Raw genomic sequence first — 17,768 nt, 5'->3', positions numbered from 1 at the left:
CAATCCGATCCCGATCCCACTCCCGATCCCAATCCCGATCCCGATCCCAATCCCAGTTCAAATCCCCGCTCCAATCCCAATCCTGATCCCAGTCCTGGCCCCAATCCCGATCCCGGCCCCGATCCCGATCCCAGTCCTGGCCCCAATCCCGATCCCGGCCCCAATCCCAATCCCGATCCCCCTAAACTGTTCCAATCCCGATCCCGGTCCCGTTTCCAATTTCAGTCCCGGTCCCAATCCTTATCCCAATCCCAGCCCTAGCCCCGATCCTGGTCCAATCCCAGTCCCAATCCCTGTCCTGGTCCCAATCCCAGCCCTGATCCCCATCCTGATCCCAGTCCCAATCCCGATCCGTGGGCACCCCGAGGCCAGAACAGCCCCAAAGAACAAACGCAGGCAGCACACTGGTACCTGGATAAATATATTAGTAAATAAATATATTTCTGAGCACATCAGCATATTCACACATCTCCGTGTGGATCGGACATAAATACACAGTTTGGCATATATATAAAACGTATTTTCCTATTTTTTTTTTGGATTGTTTTTGTGGTGGGGTTTTTTTTGGGTTTTGTTTTTGGTTTTTTTTTTTTCCTGGGTCATAATTTATTCCCAAGCCCTGAGAGCCAGGACAGACTCAGCAAAAACAACCAAACTAAACAAGAAGCAACAACAACAAAACAAACCGATATTCACATTTCCGAAGGATCTGAAGGATCTGTGTAGGAGGGGGGATGTCCAGCCAGCCCAGTTGTGGATCCCAGCTCAGGGGGTGGGAGCTCCTGGGAAAAAGGGGGTCCCTGGGGAAGGGCTGGGCCTTCGGTTGGGACAGAGGGACCTTGGGATGCTCTGGTTTCCATCAGTTTTCAGCCTTGGATGCAATGAAGGAAAATGAGCTCTGCTTCACTGCTGGGATGCTGGAGGAATTCCATGATGGAGCCCATGCATACTGAGCACTCAAAAGCATCACCCAGAAGCCAGAGGTACAGGAACTGCAGGGAGCCATTCCCTGTTTTCTCAGATATTGCTTCTTCCCTTCCCGGCAGCCAAGGACAGTCATCCGTCTACCAAAAAGGATCGTAAAACTCACCTTCCCAGAGAGTTCCCCCCTCTCCTCCCACCTGGGCCCCCACCAAGGCAGACCTGCAGCTGAACAAGGCCCACAGAGCAGAGCAACATCCAGCAGGGCCGTTTCTAGATGAAAAGGAGCAGCAGCATAAGGTCAGGAAAGGGAAACACTTGGAAGCAGGCACTGCCCTGGCACCCTGGTAATACTGCAGTGGGGAGTGGAGGGTGCATTAGTGCTCCCAAGAAGCTTGGGGCTTGCTGCAGATTCCCTGTTTAGTTAGGGATAAGGAGGGAAAAGAGAGGAGGACTTTTGACTGCAAAAGAGCCCACTTGTTCCTTTGAGCAGTGAAATGCATCCCTGGAAGCTCTCAGCCTTCTTGACTCCTAAAGAGAACAGTGGGAGCACCCTGACTTCATGGCCCTCCCCTCTGTGAAGTCCTCTGAGCCCTCCAGGATGGTCAAGGACGTGGGGGAGCTGGTTGAGACAAGCCATGGACAAAGTCCACAAGAAGCCAAACTTAGGGCAAATCTGGATCTGCTCCTGGGTATTTTCCTCTAGTCGAAAACTGACTTCCCTGTAAGGGAGAAAACATCTGAGCTTGTGTCTTCTGCCTGCAAGAAGAGCCTGGAAAGGTTTAAATGTAATTCTGGTGGGTTCTTTGATGAAAGAAATTAGTTTCTTCTCTACACTGAAAGGTCCTGCAGGGGCTCAGTCACAGGAGACAGGGAAGGGAATAGCAAGGGAATAATGAAACAGTGCTATTGGCTGATCACTGACTGTCAGGGGCTGATGAGCAGCTGGGAGAAAGATGCCTTTTTTCCAAGGATTAAGGGCAGCAAACCCCATAAAAAGCTTTCCTCACCACAAACGAAGGCAGAGGCAGAATTATCCTGAACTGGGACTGCATAACCAGTGTGCTCTCCCTCGAGCTGGAGAAGGTGCTGCTGATTCAAAGGAAGACACAGGAGGGTTGCTGAGCACTGAGCACATGGGGAAACCTGTTCCTACCCCAGGTTTCAAACTGTCAGGAGTTACCTTCAGCTCCAGTGTTGTATCCAGCAGTGTTTCCCTGTGCTTGGAAGCACTCGGTGCCATACAAATGTGCACTTCACATGGGAATCTGATTCTTTGGCCTGACTGATCATTTAGGGCAATGAGCTCAACAGGAATTCCCTGCTGTTTGGAAGCTGTTTGGGTCCTAGATGTTTTGAATTTGGCAGGTTTTATTTTACTTGAAGGTCTGCAAATTATGAGACGTAGGAAATAAGAACTAGTGACATCCAAAAAAACCCCCAAAACCTTCCACAAATGGGAGGGGGGGAAAAGTAGTAAACTGGAGCCTGATGATTTCTCAAGTTTTCTCCCTGCATCATCAAAATGTTGGAAAAGACAGAAGGGTATTCTAAAAAATCCCTTCAGAGGATCATTTCAGGTGTCTCAGAAATATGAAGGTAAGGCTGGGCAATGGATGGGGCCCTGCTCTGCATTTGTTATGGAGGCTTCTGCTGGGAATTTTTGCTGTGTCTTGAGGCAGTGAGAGAGGAAGCAGCAGGAACCACGTGAACTCAAGGATTTTCCATGACTCCTGTGACGGGGACACCTCAGGTTTGAAATACGCTCAAAAAATGAGTTGCTCTTAACAGGGCTGGCCATGACACCTAGTTTGAGGGTAGGTGGAGGAGTTAGAGGGTGAGTGAGAGACTTGTTCACATTGCCAGATGAGAGGGTGGATTCTTTGCAATGGAAAGAGTCTGACCCAGCTCCTTCCCAGAAATGCTGACGTTGTCCCTGTGTCTTCACCTCTCCTGCTGCTGCCAAATGCAGGGAATGGCCAAGACGGCGTCAGCTGAGGGGCACTGGAGGGATCAGAAGTGGTGAGAGCTGTTGGTTTCCACTGGAGTCAGAAGCAGCACCTTGCAGGGCAGACCTGTGAGCGGTGAGATGGAGAATAGCTTGTTCCTGTGTCTGAAATAGGCATGGAAAACTTAATTGGAGAAGTCTGGCTTTTGACCTAAGTGAGGAAATGAAGTCAGGAGCTACCAGGCCACAGAAAGTCATTTCTGCAGCTTTTGGTCTCGAAGGCTTGTTTATTTTTGAAGTGTTTAGCAAAACCTTCTGTGGCATGAACATGCCAAAATAGCAGCTTGCACTCCCTCGCTGAGCTCTCCCGCTGGTGCCTCTGCCCAGCCCACGCAGAGGTGCCACAGGGTGACCACGGGCTGCCTGTGCCTTCAGAGAAGGGGGCCTGGAGAGCACAGCTCTGTTTGTGGGACTGTTGCAATGTGGGGACGTGTGAGGAGACCACAAGTGCCCCACTGCTGTTTGCAGTCTGTGTCTGGCGGGGCCGGGCCGGGCATCGCACGGTCCTGTGCAGAGAGCGAGGTGTGAACTCCTCCTGCCGAACATCTGTGTCCACTCCAGCTCCCAGGGAGCAAACAGGCCAGTGTTTCATTAGACTGAGTGTTCATGGACATCCTGGACCTCCTCTTCAGATCCTGTACTCAAAGAAAAGGAGAAAGAAAAGTGTCAGCTACACCTGGCTGAACATTCCCAGGCTCTGCAGCTGCTGGGGCCTTGACCCTGCAAATACGGAGAACAGATGCTGCAGGGAAAGCCACTAAAAAAGCCACTAAGCCACTGGAAACAGGCTCCCCAGGGCAGTGGTTATGGCCCCAAGCCTGACAGCGTGTTTGGACAATGCTCTCAGGCACAGGGTGGGATTGTTGGGGTGTTCTGAACAAGGCCAGGAGTTGGACTCGATGATCCTTGTGGGTCCCTTCCACCTCAGGATAGCCCACGATTCTATGAAGTTTCTCCCAATTTTTCAGAGGGAATTTTCTGGCCATCTCCCAACCAGTTTAGTCCTCTAAGGTAAAGTACAATAAAATGTAAAGTTGAGACATCAAGCTACTCTTTCAGAAGAGGCAGGCTAAGGGCACAGTCTTTCCCAGGACTCCCATCACTAACTGGGTGCTTGCCTTTGAGGCTTTCTGATGTTTGTTTTTTTAGAAAAATCTGTACAGCTGATTGAAAAATTATTAGGAACATAAAATAACACTCATTCCTATCACACAGAGCCAGGCAGCACCTTCCAGGGTGCACCAGAAACTCCAGACAACAAAAGCAGAGTGAGTGATGCAAGACAGGGATGGCACAAGTTTCACAGTGCTCAAGAGGTTGCACAAATTCCTTCTGAGTCCCAACCAAGCTCAGGCTCTTCACCAGCCCCCTCTGCCTGGTGAATTATTGACTGGGAAATGCTCAGCAGTTTATTTTGAACCATTCAACTCAAGGGCTGCCTAAAAAGTGCACCCTGAGTCACTGCTCCAGCCAGCCCCTTTCTCTCCAAGTGTGTTCTCTCCAGCTGCCTTTTGTCACCCACACCAAATGTCTGAGCCTGCCCAGAGCTCTCACACAGGGTCAGAATAGCCCAGTAAAGGCACACAGGCACTGTTTTTCCCACTTCCCTTTTCCTGAGTGTTCCTGAGATACAAAGGAAACAAATGCCCATCTAGAGGTTCCTAGAGAGCAACTCAAAACAACTTTTCACAACAGTCACAGCAAACCCTGGATGGTTATACATCAGCAGTTGTAGGAGCAGAGCCTTGAAAAATAAATATAGGGGAAGAAAACAAACAAGTAAGATTCTGCTTGGGAAAATGTAGCTAATTGACATGGGAAAATTAATGTACATGGTGTTTTACATGAACATAAGTGTGCAGGCATGGCCAAAGTACCTGAAGACAGAGTTTGAGGGTATCAGACATCTGTGATTTGAGTCACCAGTACATGGAATAAGCCACTTCCAGCAGCTTCCCAGCTTCAATCCCTCTGTGATCAGATGCCCTCAGCCTCCAATAGCATTACTCTAGTATTTTCTGAAAGCTGTGCCTGTGTAAGTGTCCCCTGTTACACAGACAGAAAGGAAGGCTAAAAAAGAAAGGAGAGGTGGGAGAACCTTGGCTGCTGGACTGGCCATGGTGACCCATCCAAGGCAGTGACCTGGAGGAGCACATCTTGGTGACACCACAGGGGTTTTGAGGGTGGTCTTCTACCTCTAATCCCTCTCCCTCTCCCTGGTAAAGATCAAAGACGTGACATGAAAGGGAATGGCTGAGAGGATGAGCAGGAGAGGGAGGGGGAGAACGCCCAGAGTGCTGCAGGAGGTGAGGTTTCCCAGGGAGAGAAATCAAGAGATTTCATCAGCCTGTGCTGGGAGTAATCTGGCTGTTCTGGGATGCCATCCGGGCGTGCTGGGGCGGTTTAGGAAGCCATCTAGCTGTAATTCCCTGCCAGCTGTCTGACTTCCCTTAAAAGGATCCATCCAGCATTGTTCAAGGATTGATCCTCCACTGGCACAACTCCCAGGTGTCGTTTCCCAGGCAAGAGAGGAGTCGGGGATGCATCTTTATGCAAACCCCACGGAGACAGGCTGGTGGAGGTGCTCGAGGAAGCAGCACAAACTCCAAGACCATCTGAGCCTCTCTGGCATCATCTGCTGTGTCATTCCCTGCCCCGCCAGGGCACGGCACTGCCTGCACAGGTGGAGTTTCTCCAGGGGCTGTGGATCAGGATTCAGCCTCACCTGGCAGCTGGGCGAGGTAAGCACACACCTGGAGGCTGCTGCATCCCACAGCAGCACCAGCAGCTTCTGGAAACCCTGGTTTAGGGACTTCCTGAGCCGGGGGGTGTATTTGCATCTCTGCATTTGCCAGCTCTTGATCTGGGCTCTCAAATCCATTTTACTCCTGGCACTTACATCCTCTGGGCAACCAGCACCAGTTTCACTACACACCATGTGTTGCCTTTTGGGTGTTTTAAAGCTTCTGTTTCCCGTTTGATGCTACCAATTACTTTGTTCTAAGCACCAGTGAGTCCCTCTTATCTGCCTTCTCCCCTGCTTTCCTGATTTCATATCCTCTCTTTCATATCCTCTGCTAATCACCTTTTTCCCACATGAAAGTCTCACTATTCTTTGTTTTCTCAGAAAACCCCATCACTGCCATCCCTCTCTGCCCTTCTCCCAACCCTGCTATTTCCCTTTTTGAGAAGAGGTGTGCAGGAGCTCTGAGCTCACCACAGGCTTATGCAGCTGCATAAAGGCACTTTCTGCTTGTCTCACATTAGTGCCCAGCCAGCTCCTAAGAATAATTTGATTTTTACTCGGAAGTGGCTCTGCTTGTGTGGTGTTTTGTGCTACTTCCATGGGATTTCCCCCACCACTCTGCCCCCCACAGCTCAGCAGCAGGAGATCCCTCTGTAACACTCTGTATCCAGCTTTAACACTGACATCCTGATGGATTTTATCTGCTACACACTTTGCTATCTCCTCTCCTTGTCCAGGATATTTATGAGCTTGCTGGAAGGTGCAGACAGTTGGAGAACTCCACTTTGCTCCTCTGAGTAATTTCCCTCCATTAAGTCTGGTCCACACTTTGTCTCCTATTTTCTAGCCAGTTATTTACCTATGAGAGCACCTTCCCTTTTATCCTTTGAGAGCTCCCTTCCCCTAAAAGATGTGCCAGGCATTATCTCTCCTTACAGAAGCTGGGGTGCCTCCTCCCCTGGTTTTCACATTCAGCCATGTGCCTACAAGTCAGCCCCTCCATTTGAATTCTTAACAATTTGCTTGGCTGGAAAGTCAGGCTCATCATTCTGTGGCTTCAGCTATTTCCAGCTGATATTGCCCCCAGCTCTTCCTTCTGGCTCTGGGCATGGATAAGAGATTGCAGGCCACGTTCAGGATTTATCAGCTCTGTGCTTGAGCCCTGCAGGATGCCCAGGGGGTGAGCTGTACCCCTGGCAATTTGTTACTCTCCACTGTATTTCAGAGTCACTCAAACTGATGATCTGATTCATGAGGGATCCTGTAGCCCCTGCCCTGTGCAGGGTGAGAACCTCCCCGAGCGCTTCCAGGCTGATCACTATTGTAATAAATTCAGTTTGTTCTGCTCTCCCTGCACTTACAGCCCTTGAACATCCCTCAGACCTGTGTTATTCCCTGGATCTGCAGAGCCTCAGGCAGCCTTCCCCCTTCTGATGGAGCTGGAAATGTTTGCATTAATAGTCTCTCTGTTTTTCACAAGCTGTTCACAGAAATCTTCCCTCGTGTGCTTCTCCATGGTTCTGCACTTAGCTTGGCATCCTGATTTCCTTGTGTGGTGTGTCTTACCACACCTTGACTCTGGAAGAACAGCTTCCCAGTGCCCTCTCTGCCCTGCTGCTTGGCCAGCCCTTTCTGGGGCTTTAAATGATCCCTGTGCCCAAAAGCATCTTAGTCTTTTGACTGCTTCTTTCAGAATTATTATTAAAAAACTCTCATGTCTCTGTAGGCTCCTCTTTGCACCCTGTACTGACATAGTGTGTTATAACCCAAATGCCACCCTCCTACTTAGGGGCAATTGGGGATTTTTGTGTCACTTGTCATTGGACTTCACACTCTCCTTAGGACAGAGTGTCCCTCCCATGCCACCAGAAGAGACACACTCTTCTCCTCTCTGTAATTTCACCTGGGAATTACAGGGTCCTGCTCTTTGTTTTTCCTCTAAACTGGGTTTCTGAAGAGTTTATGTCAAAACTTTAATTTAAAGCTGGGCTTTCTAATTCATCCATTTATATTTTTAGCCTTATGCCATTTATCTGGAGACACTGATGTGTTTCTTCTTTGGTCTCCTTGTCTGTGTTTTGTGTCCTGCTTACATAGGACTGTCTATTGAGATTGTTCTTTGCTCTTTTTACTTGGTCTCTACTGATTTCCACCTTTCCCAAGACAAAGCACCAATGTGATTATAACTCAGAGGTTGTGTTATGTTAACCAACGTGTTTTCAGCCTGGTGGCTTTTCTGCATAAGCCCTGCACAAGCTTTCTGCTCTGCCCTCTGTTCCTGATAAAGCTAAATCCTAAATCTATGTATTTTGTCAGCCTTACAAGGAGCTTCTGATCTCTGGCTGGTCCTGAAAGCATCCCCAGAAGCTACTGCAGTCAAATAGAGCCACAGTGCTTTCAAACACGTTGGTCCTTCCAGCTCCAAGAGAGAATGAAGGCTGGGTGTGCTTGGCAAAGCAGCTGGCACTGGCTCTGGGTGGGGGCCAAAGAGCCATAAGGAGGGGGGCACAGACTGAGGCCACTGGGACCACCTCCAAAGAGACTTCACAGGCGTGGACCTCGCAATGCCCTGGGCACAGCAGCACCCAGCACCCCTCTTTAGGTGCACAGACTCCTGCTCTGGGGGCTTGGGGAGGCCCCCCAGGTTCAGGTAGGAGCTCAAAGCAACTCCTGAGCAGCTTTTCCTGAGCCAGCAGAGCTCTCTCCACGTGGAAGCCCCCGCTGTGATCCCGGGAGGGTATCAGCACTCAGAGCTACCCGTGAACCGGAGGTACCTCTGCACTGCTGCCTCCTCCTCTCTCCAAACGGCAGCATCCCCGCGGGCCTCCCGGATCACCCATCTGCGGTGGCAGGCACTTCTGTGCCTGGGAACAAAATCTGTTCCTGGGAGTCTGGGAGGCCGGAGCGCCGCGGGGAGCCAGGCCCGTGCCCATCCAGCCCCCCCTGCCCCGCTGCCCCCGCGGCTGGAGCTGCCCCGGGAGCCTGGGCGTGGAGCGGGGCTGGACAGACGAGCACCGGGAGGAAGCGATTATCTCTGCGGCACAATGGGCACGGTGAGTCACGAGTTTAGGGCCAGTGTTTTAAGAGAAATTAGGCAGCCAGATCTGTGTTTGGTATCGAAATCAAAAGGATTTGCCCGAGGAGCTGCAGTGAGTCAGTGGCAGGGGGAGGAAGGGAGCCGGGCTCTGCTCCCAGCCGGCACCTGCCCGGGCTGACGTGCAGGTTGCTGTGTTCAGAGGACCTGAGAGAGCAAGACCTGGGAGCTAAACTCGGGTTCTTTCAAAGAGCCTCGACTCAAAGGCATTTTCCCTCTCTCAGTGAGAGATGTGCAGCAGTTAGGCAAAGGGCCAAACTTTAATTACATCTGATTTCCAAAAGACACTAAAAAGCAACTCCCACGCAACAGAGGCAGGTGAGAAACGAGGGATGTGCAAATCCATCAACTCATTGAGTCTGTTCTACTACCACCCGCCACACACACTTCCTTCCTCACTGATTGCAGTTAGCTGGGCTTGGCTAGAACAACTGGAGCCCAAAAAGCCTTGAAGATAATGACTCTGCCAGTAAGACACCCAGACTGGTGCGAGGACACTGAGAAACGTGGTCCCATCCCTCCCTTTGGGAGATACTCCAGCTGCTGGAGATGTTTAGTTAAAATTAGCCACCTTATTTCTCATATGCAGTGTTTTAGGGTTTGGTGCACTCATTAACACACTTGCTCAGCGTTCAGGCCACCGTCTCCAGACAGGTGAGCCCTGAAACGCTCCTGCTGTCAGTGCTTCCATGGGGAAGGTGCCAGGTGTCCTGGCATCCAGAGCTCCTTCGGCAAACCCCCCTCATTCACCTGCTCCCTGCAAGGAGAGGAGCACACCAGACTTACCCTGCCCACCCTGCTGGGACGGGCAGTGCAGGTGGAGACTCAGACTGTGCCTGTGGGTGCCTGTCCCTGAGAAATCCGCAGGAACCGGGCGGGTTCCCTCCCGTCCCGACACCCCCTCCTCCTGCTTCCTCAGCTCGGAGCTGGACTGTGGCACCAAACACTTCCAGAGCGGCCGGGAGCCGGAGCCACCGGGCAGGGGAGCGCTTGGGATCAGGGGCTGGACCTCGGGAGAGCAGCGGGAGCCACTGGGGTGGCCGTGGGGAAGGTGAGTATCGCAGGCTTTGGGCAAGGCCGAGTCCTTGGGCAGCAGAGCGGGGTCGGGCTCCAGGGAACACTTTCTTTTCCTTCGGTGATGCCGGCTCTGCAGGCTGTGTCTTGGGGGCAGCAGGGCAAGGGATGTGCCAGCTGCTCCCAACTGTCTGTTGGCATCTACACTGAAGTCCAACCTGTTTGGAGAAGCGGAGAGGGCATGAGAGGGCTCCCAGCCTTCCTGGGGACAGGCTGGCTGTCCTGCCAGAGCTGCCTCCTGCAGCACAGCGCTACTTTCCGGAGGCTGCTGGCAGTGATGGCTCTTCTCAGTCCTCTTTTGTGTCCGAGCCCCGTGGAGGCCAACCTTGGCCCCAGAGTAGCGGGGTTTGCGTGGCACAGGCCCCTGCCCGGCACGCCCGGGGGGACACTCCGTGTCCCGTCGGTAGTGGTGGTGCTGGTGGTGGTGGTAGTGGACGTGGCTGAGCACCTGGGGCTTGGCTGGAGCAGCCCCCCCGGGCACCACGAGGTCCAAGGACCTGGGCCGCCTCTCCCTGGGCGGCCGCAGCGGCTCCTGGCCGTGGTCCGTGGCGGGGCCCTCGGAGCTGCAGTACACGAAGGGATCGTAGTCGCTGCTCAGGGAGCTGCGGAACGTGGAGCAGCTGCCGTGGATGCCCTGCAGACTGATGTCCGTGCAGTTCAACATGGAGTCGCTGGAGGAGCCGTGGCAGGGCCCCGAGCTGGAGTCGCTGCCCGGCCCGTCCGCCAGGTACCCGCTGTGCTCCGTCAGGTAACTCTCCCCGGAGCCGCTGCTGTTGTGCTGGTGCCCGTGGCTCACCCCCCGGCGCAGGGCGGGCGCGCGGTGCTGCTTCTGTGCCAGGGCTGCCTTGAGCCCGGGGCAGGGGGGCTGGGCCTGCAGGGAACACGTCCTGTGGGGTGCCAGCGCCTGCCCACACGCCGAGGGCACGGGGAGCTGCTGGCCCAGCAGGCCCGGGGCCAGCGGGGACGTGTGGCCGCAGGCGAGCAGGGAGGGGGCCGGTCTGTAGGGCATGTAGTGGATGGTGTCAAAATCCAGCTGGGAGAGCTCTGGGGAGTGGAAGAAGGGGTTGCCGTGGGCTGGCTCCGGGGGAAAGCTCCTGAGGTTCCTCTGAGGATACGGGTGTGGGAGGTGGTAAAGGGCATGTCCTGGGTGCTGGCGGAAAAGGTGGAGTCGCCGTCCAGGCTCCATGTCCTGAGGGGCCAGCCTGGAGCTGGCGGCCGTGGCCTGGTCCGTTGAGTCTCTGGCTGTGGAGAGAAAAGGGAGCATCCAGCACATGTCCCACAGCCCAGCTGTACCTCTGGCACCAACTCCACTGCCCTCCCACCACAGTGCCACATCCTGCCCGTGTCCCGCAATTCCTCATTGCCACCACCAAACAACCCCGATGGTCCTGCACACTCAGTGCTTTCCCTGCTGCCCCCCTCCCTTGCCCACAGATCCCAAGACTGGAAACCCCTCCTCTTGGTGCAGGTCCCAAGCTCAGTGTCCTGCTGTGCCCTGGGGGGCTCACACACAGGGACCCCTCTCCACGGACACACCATCCCATACATTCCATGCACAGGGACACGTGGAGCTGCTGATGCATCACCCAAGGGTACCTGGAGCTCCTGGTCACAACCCCTGCACCCAAGCCCGTGCCTGCACAGAAAATGCTGTGTCTGAGCCCTACCAAGAATATTGAACATGCAAAGGGGACACGTGTGGTGTTGCTGCAGCCAAGGGTCAACACACTCCCGATGGAACTCGTGGGAGCACGAGATGATCCGCAGCTCCTAGAGAGAAGAGGAGGAGTACGAGCAATGAGAACCATGTTCCAGGACCTGGATGGGTCCTTCTTGATGGAAGCGAGCCTTGCAGGATGGAAAGATGTCTAAGAGTGAGGGATCTGCAGCCCAGCTGTGCACAGAGGAGGCTGTGCAGTAGCTCAGGTTCTGCTCTGGGGTGTAAATGTCCAGAGAGGTGAAAGCCCTTGGAAACAGGGAGGTTTCAGGCCGGGTGCTCTGGAGCAGCAAACCCCACTTTTGTCCTGTTGTTTCAACACGGATGTTTTATGGACATTTTACCCAAGAGCCACAGCTGGAGATGTGCATCAGGAGATCTGAGGGACTCCAGCAGAGACAGGGCTCTTTTGGCCAAGAGGCAGGCAGACTCCATGGATGCTGGCCCTTTCCCAGCCCTCAGGAGGGCTGCAGAAGGAAATATCACCAGGGCCTCCCACTCTTGCCACGCTCAGCTCCTACCACCAATCCCACCCGGGAATTTTGGAGCTGTGGTTGCCCAGCAGCCCTGCCCACATCCTACCTGGCCCTCGCTGAACTCCTCCAGGCAGATGGCACAGACTGGGGCGGAGCTGCAGCTGCTGGCCGAGTCCCACCGCGACGCCGGGCGGCACCGGGGCTGGTACCGGCGTGTGGCCAACTGCCCGATGGCCTGCAGGGTCTGCTGCTGCACGGAGTCCTGACAGACAGGGGAGGCTTTCAGGACAGGTATTCCCCTTTCCAAAATGGGGTTATCAGGAATTTGGGGATGTTACTCATTTCCAGAGGTGGCTTTCTGTCTAACCTGACTTAGCCAGGGGAGGCTTTTGTCACCAGCAGGAGACGGCTGGCTCTGGACATTCAAAATCACTCAGCAATGCTGAGTTTTTGAGCTCCAAAGGATTGTCTCTCTACAGGAAACACGGGATATTCTCATATAGGAAAATACATCTGACTCTAGGAAGATGATTAGAAGTTTCTTCATTTCTACTAAAAATACTAAATCATAGAACCACAGAATCACCAAATGGTTTGGGTTGGAAGGGACCTTAAAGCTCATCTTGTTCCAACCCCCTGCCATAGGCAGGGACACCTTCCACTAGCCCAGGTTGCTCCAAGCCCCATCCAACCTGGCCTTGGACACTTGCAGGGATGGGGCAGCCACCTGTGCCAGGGCCTCCCCACCCTCACAGGGAAGGATTCCTTCCCAATATCCCATCTAACCCTGCCCTCTGGCAGTTTGAAGTCATTCCCCCTTGTCCCCCCACTGTCTGCCCATTTCCCCAATTCCCAAACAATGTCTGTTCCCGCCTTTTGGGTATTCCTGTTGCTCCAGGGGGTCCCTACCTGAGTCCTGTTCAGTTGGCACTTTGTGCGGACAACGAAAATCAAAACGATGACGACCACAGTGCTGACCACGGTGAGGAGAATCCACACGTCGTAGTCTGGCTGTTGGATAAAACAGGAGAGAAATCACTCTTGTGTGGCAGACTTGGGAATAAGAGGCTTGGCAGGGGTCTCCCAATCTCTTCTGGCCCATCAGCCTTTGAACACAAGGCCAAGCTCTACCTCTTTGCTCTTTACAGAAAAAGGAAAAAAGGTTTCGGCCTTTTTTTGGACATCCCACCAAGAATGGAAAATCTCTGTCTTGCAGCATCTCAGCTCCCCCAGTGCCATGGTCTAAGGCAGCATAAGATGACAAAACCAAGGCTTGGTCTCCCCTGAAGAGACAGAGAACCCCCTCACCTCACTCGTGGCGTTGGAGTAAAAGACACTAAATAAGCTGAAAGTGCTTCTGAGCCTTTATTTGCAGCAGGTCATCTGAATGCTACAGACAGCTCCTGCCAAGGGCTCTGATCTCTGTCCCTTGGGAGCAAAGCTCTGGGAAAGCCCTGTGCTGTGGCTTGGGAGGGAGGATGTGGGAGGCAGTGGGAATGGTGTGTGTCTCACCCAGGCTGGTGGCTCCTTGACCTCTATCTTCACATGAGCCTCTCTGTTCTTGTTCACGACGCTCATGAGCTGCTCAGCATCGTGGCCCCTGATCAGAACCACGGGCTGGCTCAGGCCTCTGGGCTTCCTCAGCTGCAAAGGAACAAACACAGTGAGAGCTGGTTCAGAACAGCCTGGAAAAGGACAATCCTGGTCCCCCAGGCATGTCTGATCCTCCTGATGCTTCTTGCACACACTTCAGAGACTGATTGCTCCCCCAGATCTGTACTGTCTCTCTAGGATGAATATGAATTAGATTGAAGCTCCTCCTCTTGTACCAACTCTCCAGCATTGGAAAAATACTCAATTTTCCCTGCTGGTGACTCCTCATGCCCAGCTGGACACTGCTTGGTGTTTCTTGAGCTGTTCTTCAAGCCCCTGTGCAAAAGTTCTTTGTGTCTCCTCTTCCCTGTGGGAACTGCCAACAGCACTGCCAAGTGCTGCCTTCCCACAGAAATGCTTCCTCTACTCTTCCTGTGAGACCCATCCAGTTCCCTTCCTCCCTGAGGACATTCTGGTTGTTCCTGGTCATACTGGCACGGGCTGGCTCAGCAAGTGTCCAAGCCTGCTCCCCTCCAGACTGACCCGGACTGGACCAGGGTGGCCATTGGACCCACTGACCACTTCCCATGCCCTGGGGGGTCCTGGGGGCACCCAGAGGTGGGTGCCTGGGTCTGGGGACAGGGATGTGAGTGGAGGTGCAGATGGTCGTGAAGACCACGGAGGCTGCAGGGTCTGAGTTGTTGAGAGTTGCCACTCTTGGCTTTGGTATTGCAGATGGGGAAGCTGGGAAAGTGGGATCAGAAGCTCAGAGGGATCAGAGACTGGGATCTGAGCAACCCTGGAGTCACCTCATGGACCTGCACGCGCTGCTGCCTTTCTCTGACATCAGAAATTAATCTGTAAGTGCATAAAAGAGCCAGGAGGGATGGATCCAGCAAGGAGTCAGCCCAGAGTTTGGATAAGCTCAGGCACCAGCTCCCCTGTCTGTCCTCAGTCAAATGCTGGATGCTTTTCATTATCCCTGGAACATCTGGATAGGGAACTGATTCCATTCCAGAGATGACAGCAATGCTGGGGGAAGAGACCTTTGGAGGTCTCTAAACCTGCACCAAGAGTGTTGCAGGGAGGGCTGTGACTTGGGCTTGAAAACTTGAGAAGTCACCTTTCCCTGGAGGTAAACTGGGCTGCCTGGAGTAGATGAAATTAGGAAATCCGTGCCTTCCCAAGAGGAAGCATCCAGCTCCTGGCAGAAAAGCTCAACTGACCAGATAATGTCCTCTGAGAGTGTAGATGTCCCCTGGAGTGAAGGAAAGAGGAACCAACTCTTCATGGGTGAGTGGGGTGAGAGCCAACATCCAGCACCAGCTGGGACCTGGGACTTTCTGCTGGTGGCTGGTGGGTCCTGATGGACACATTTTGGTATGGGACAGGAGCACTGTGGTTTGGCTGAGAGTATTAGTGGGGTCTGTACCTGATCAGCAGCACTTTCATCGTCAGTAATATCGAAAAGGATCGCACGGGCTCCACGCTCCCCCGCCAGCTTCGCCTGTCCAAAACAACAGAAGCTTCAGAGGACACTCTGCACTGTCCCCTGTGTCAACACCCACCATTTGGATCCATGTCTGCCTCCCAGGTTCTTTGCAGGGAAAGAAGCACCTGCTTAGACTGAGGAAACCATTTGATTCCTGTGCTTGTGTTGGGCTGCAGTGCCCGCTCCTGCCAGAGCTCTGGGGCTCCTTCTCCCTATGGTTGGGGAGATGAATTAGTTGGTGGCCTTGCAATCACAGCAGGACACAAACCTAAACATTCCCCAGCTGCCTGTGCCATGTGCCCCTTTGCTTCAGAGCTGGATTTGCTGGGGAGGGATCTGCTGACCTACACAACCTTCCCATCCCAGGACAGCAGAATCCTCCACGTCCCACCTCTCACCGTGGGGCATCTTCAGAGCTCTCCTTTGGATGGCCCTGGGCTGTCTGAGGGCCTGACTCCCACACACGCTGCTCTCCCTGGTCCCTGTCCCTGCACTCCTCAGGGAGCAGCTCAGGCAGTACCCGGGCTGCAGATCTGCTCTCGGATGAGGAGCGGGATGGCTTTCCATAGCTCAGCTTAAAGACCCACCCATCTGAGCTCACATGCCACCCTGGTGAGGTAAAGCTCACTGCCTGGGGACCTTGTGGGGTCACCCACCTCCTCCCAGCCGGCCCTGGGAGCCCTCTGGGCAGGCAGAGGCAGCCTGAGGAGATGGAACGTGAACAGAACGCAGGGCTGGGCTGCTCTTAGTCAGGCGGAGCCCTTTGATCCTGCGTCCTGAGCCTGTGCAAACAGGGAGCAGTTCACCCTCTGCAGGGCCAAACCCCAGCTCGGGGGCCAGAGGTCAGAGCTGCCGCTTCCCAGCTGCAATATCAAACACAGGGAGCTGGCTGGGCCCAGGGATGGGGCATTCCCGGCGTGGAGAGCGGCAGCTGAGCGGGATCTGCTCCATCCCTCACACAGTCACAGAGTCACAGAATGTGCTGAGCTGGGAGGGACCCCCAAGGATCACGGAGTCCAACCCTCAGCCCTGCACAGCCCCAGCCCCAAGAGTCACCCCCTGGGCCCCAGAGGATCAGCCAAACCCTCCCTGAGCTCTGGCAGCCTTGGGGCTGTGCCCACTGCCCTGGGGAGCCTGGGCAGTGCCCAACCAGCCTCTGGGGGAAGAACCTTTGGCTGAGATCCAACCTGAGCCTGCCCTGACACAGCTCCAGCCATTCCCTGGGTGCTGTCCCTGGTCCCCCCAGAGCAGAGCTCAGTCCCTGCCCCTCCTCTGCCCCTCCCCAGGAAGCTGTAACTGCAGTGAGGTCTCCCCTCAGTCTCCTCAAGTGCCCTCAGTGCCCTCACACGGCTTCAAATCAAGGCCCTTCCCCATCTTCATTGCCCTCCTTTGGACACTCTCTAATGGCTTCATAACTTTCTGTGTGCCCCCAGACTGCCCCAGTTTTGCAGGTGAGGCCACCCCAGGGCAGAGCAGAGCAGGACAATCACGCTCACAAGTGCTGGTCACCTCCACACCCCTCGTGGGGGAGAAGCTGGGGGCACCCAGAGGGTGTGTCTGGGTCTGGAGACAGGACAGGGACGTGAGTGGAGGTGAAGATGGTCAGGAAGGTCACAGGGGTTGAAGGCTCTGAGCTGCTGACAGGATTTGACACTCGTGGGTTTGCTGTACCAGATGAGGAAGCTGGAAAAGTGGGATCAAGGCTCAACTCAGAGCAGGGATCAGAGACTGGGGTCCTGCCTGGGATCAAACAATCCTCATTGTCTGCCAGCACTGAAGAGGACTTTCAGGGATTGACTTCCACCTGTTGGAGCCAGTCAGGCTTTGATGAACAAACAGCTCTACACAGATTTTATCCTGCTAAAGACACCAACAACAGGGCAACAAACAACTGAGACTGGACAAGTGACTCTTCCCAACACCTTTCTGACTCCTGTTGCAAAGGACACAACTTCTGGTGACCAGTGACAGGACTCAGGGAACAGCTGCAGCTGTGGAGGCTCAGGTTGGATCTCAGCAAAAGGTTCTTCCCCCAGAGGCTGGTTGGGCACTGCCCAGGCTCCCCAGGGCAGTGGGCACAGCCCCAAGGCTGCCAGAGCTCAGGGAGGGTTTGGATGATACTCTCAGGGACAGGGTAGGATTGTTGAGGTGTCTGTGCAGGGCCAGGAGTTGGAGTGGATGATCCTTGTGGGTCCTTTCCAACTCAGGATATTCCATGATTCTCTGTGATTCTGTTCCAGCCATTCACAACCTGCTTGCTGCAATCATTTCCTGAGTGTTTGCTGTCCCTGTGCTGGATCCCTTCAGCCACAAGGCACTGCCAACCTCCTCTTTGAGGACCAAAACACTTTTGGTGCAAATATATATTTACAGGATGATTTCAGAGCTTTCAGCAAGAGCTGACAGCATTCTGTCAACCAGACGTGCAATCAACGGTCCACTCAGAAAACAAACAAAATTATAAATGATGCATCAGAAAGAAAAAAAAATCCCTTTGATCCTGGTGGTATTTTCCATGTCTTCCTCTCCCCGGACGCCCTCCCTGCTGGTTTTAGCTTTGGATGCTGAAGCAGGGATTGAATTTAGGAAGCAGAGAAGAGCCTCAGGTGGCTGGTGGAGCTCTCCTTGTGCCAGGCTGGCCATGTGC

General features: G+C 53.9%; 2 protein-coding genes across 2 annotated transcripts in view; one reads left to right on the top strand and one right to left on the bottom strand.

Annotated features, from left to right (window-relative positions):
• Positions 1-17,768, top strand: part of LOC127480909 (uncharacterized) — a 147,769-nt gene that overhangs the window by 118,213 nt on the left and 11,788 nt on the right. The window lies entirely within an intron of this gene.
• Positions 35-17,768, bottom strand: part of RNF43 (ring finger protein 43) — a 62,452-nt gene continuing 44,718 nt past the window's right edge. The window contains exons 4-10 of the mRNA XM_051809584.1: positions 15,062-15,136; positions 13,549-13,680; positions 12,946-13,047; positions 12,143-12,298; positions 11,511-11,613; positions 9,556-11,085; positions 35-3,564 (exon numbers count right to left, since the gene is read on the bottom strand). Of these exons, the coding sequence (XP_051665544.1) occupies positions 3,521-3,564; positions 9,556-11,085; positions 11,511-11,613; positions 12,143-12,298; positions 12,946-13,047; positions 13,549-13,680; positions 15,062-15,136 (2,142 nt within the window). The 3' untranslated portion in view covers positions 35-3,520. The remainder of the gene's footprint in view (positions 3,565-9,555; positions 11,086-11,510; positions 11,614-12,142; positions 12,299-12,945; positions 13,048-13,548; positions 13,681-15,061; positions 15,137-17,768) is intronic.

This window comes from Manacus candei, unplaced genomic scaffold, assembly GCF_025592945.1.
Source record: "Manacus candei isolate 608988 ecotype Guabito, Panama unplaced genomic scaffold, ASM2559294v1 h1tg000076l, whole genome shotgun sequence".
Lineage (NCBI taxonomy): Eukaryota > Metazoa > Chordata > Aves > Passeriformes > Pipridae > Manacus > Manacus candei.
This window is presented reverse-complemented; position numbering and strand designations above follow the sequence as displayed.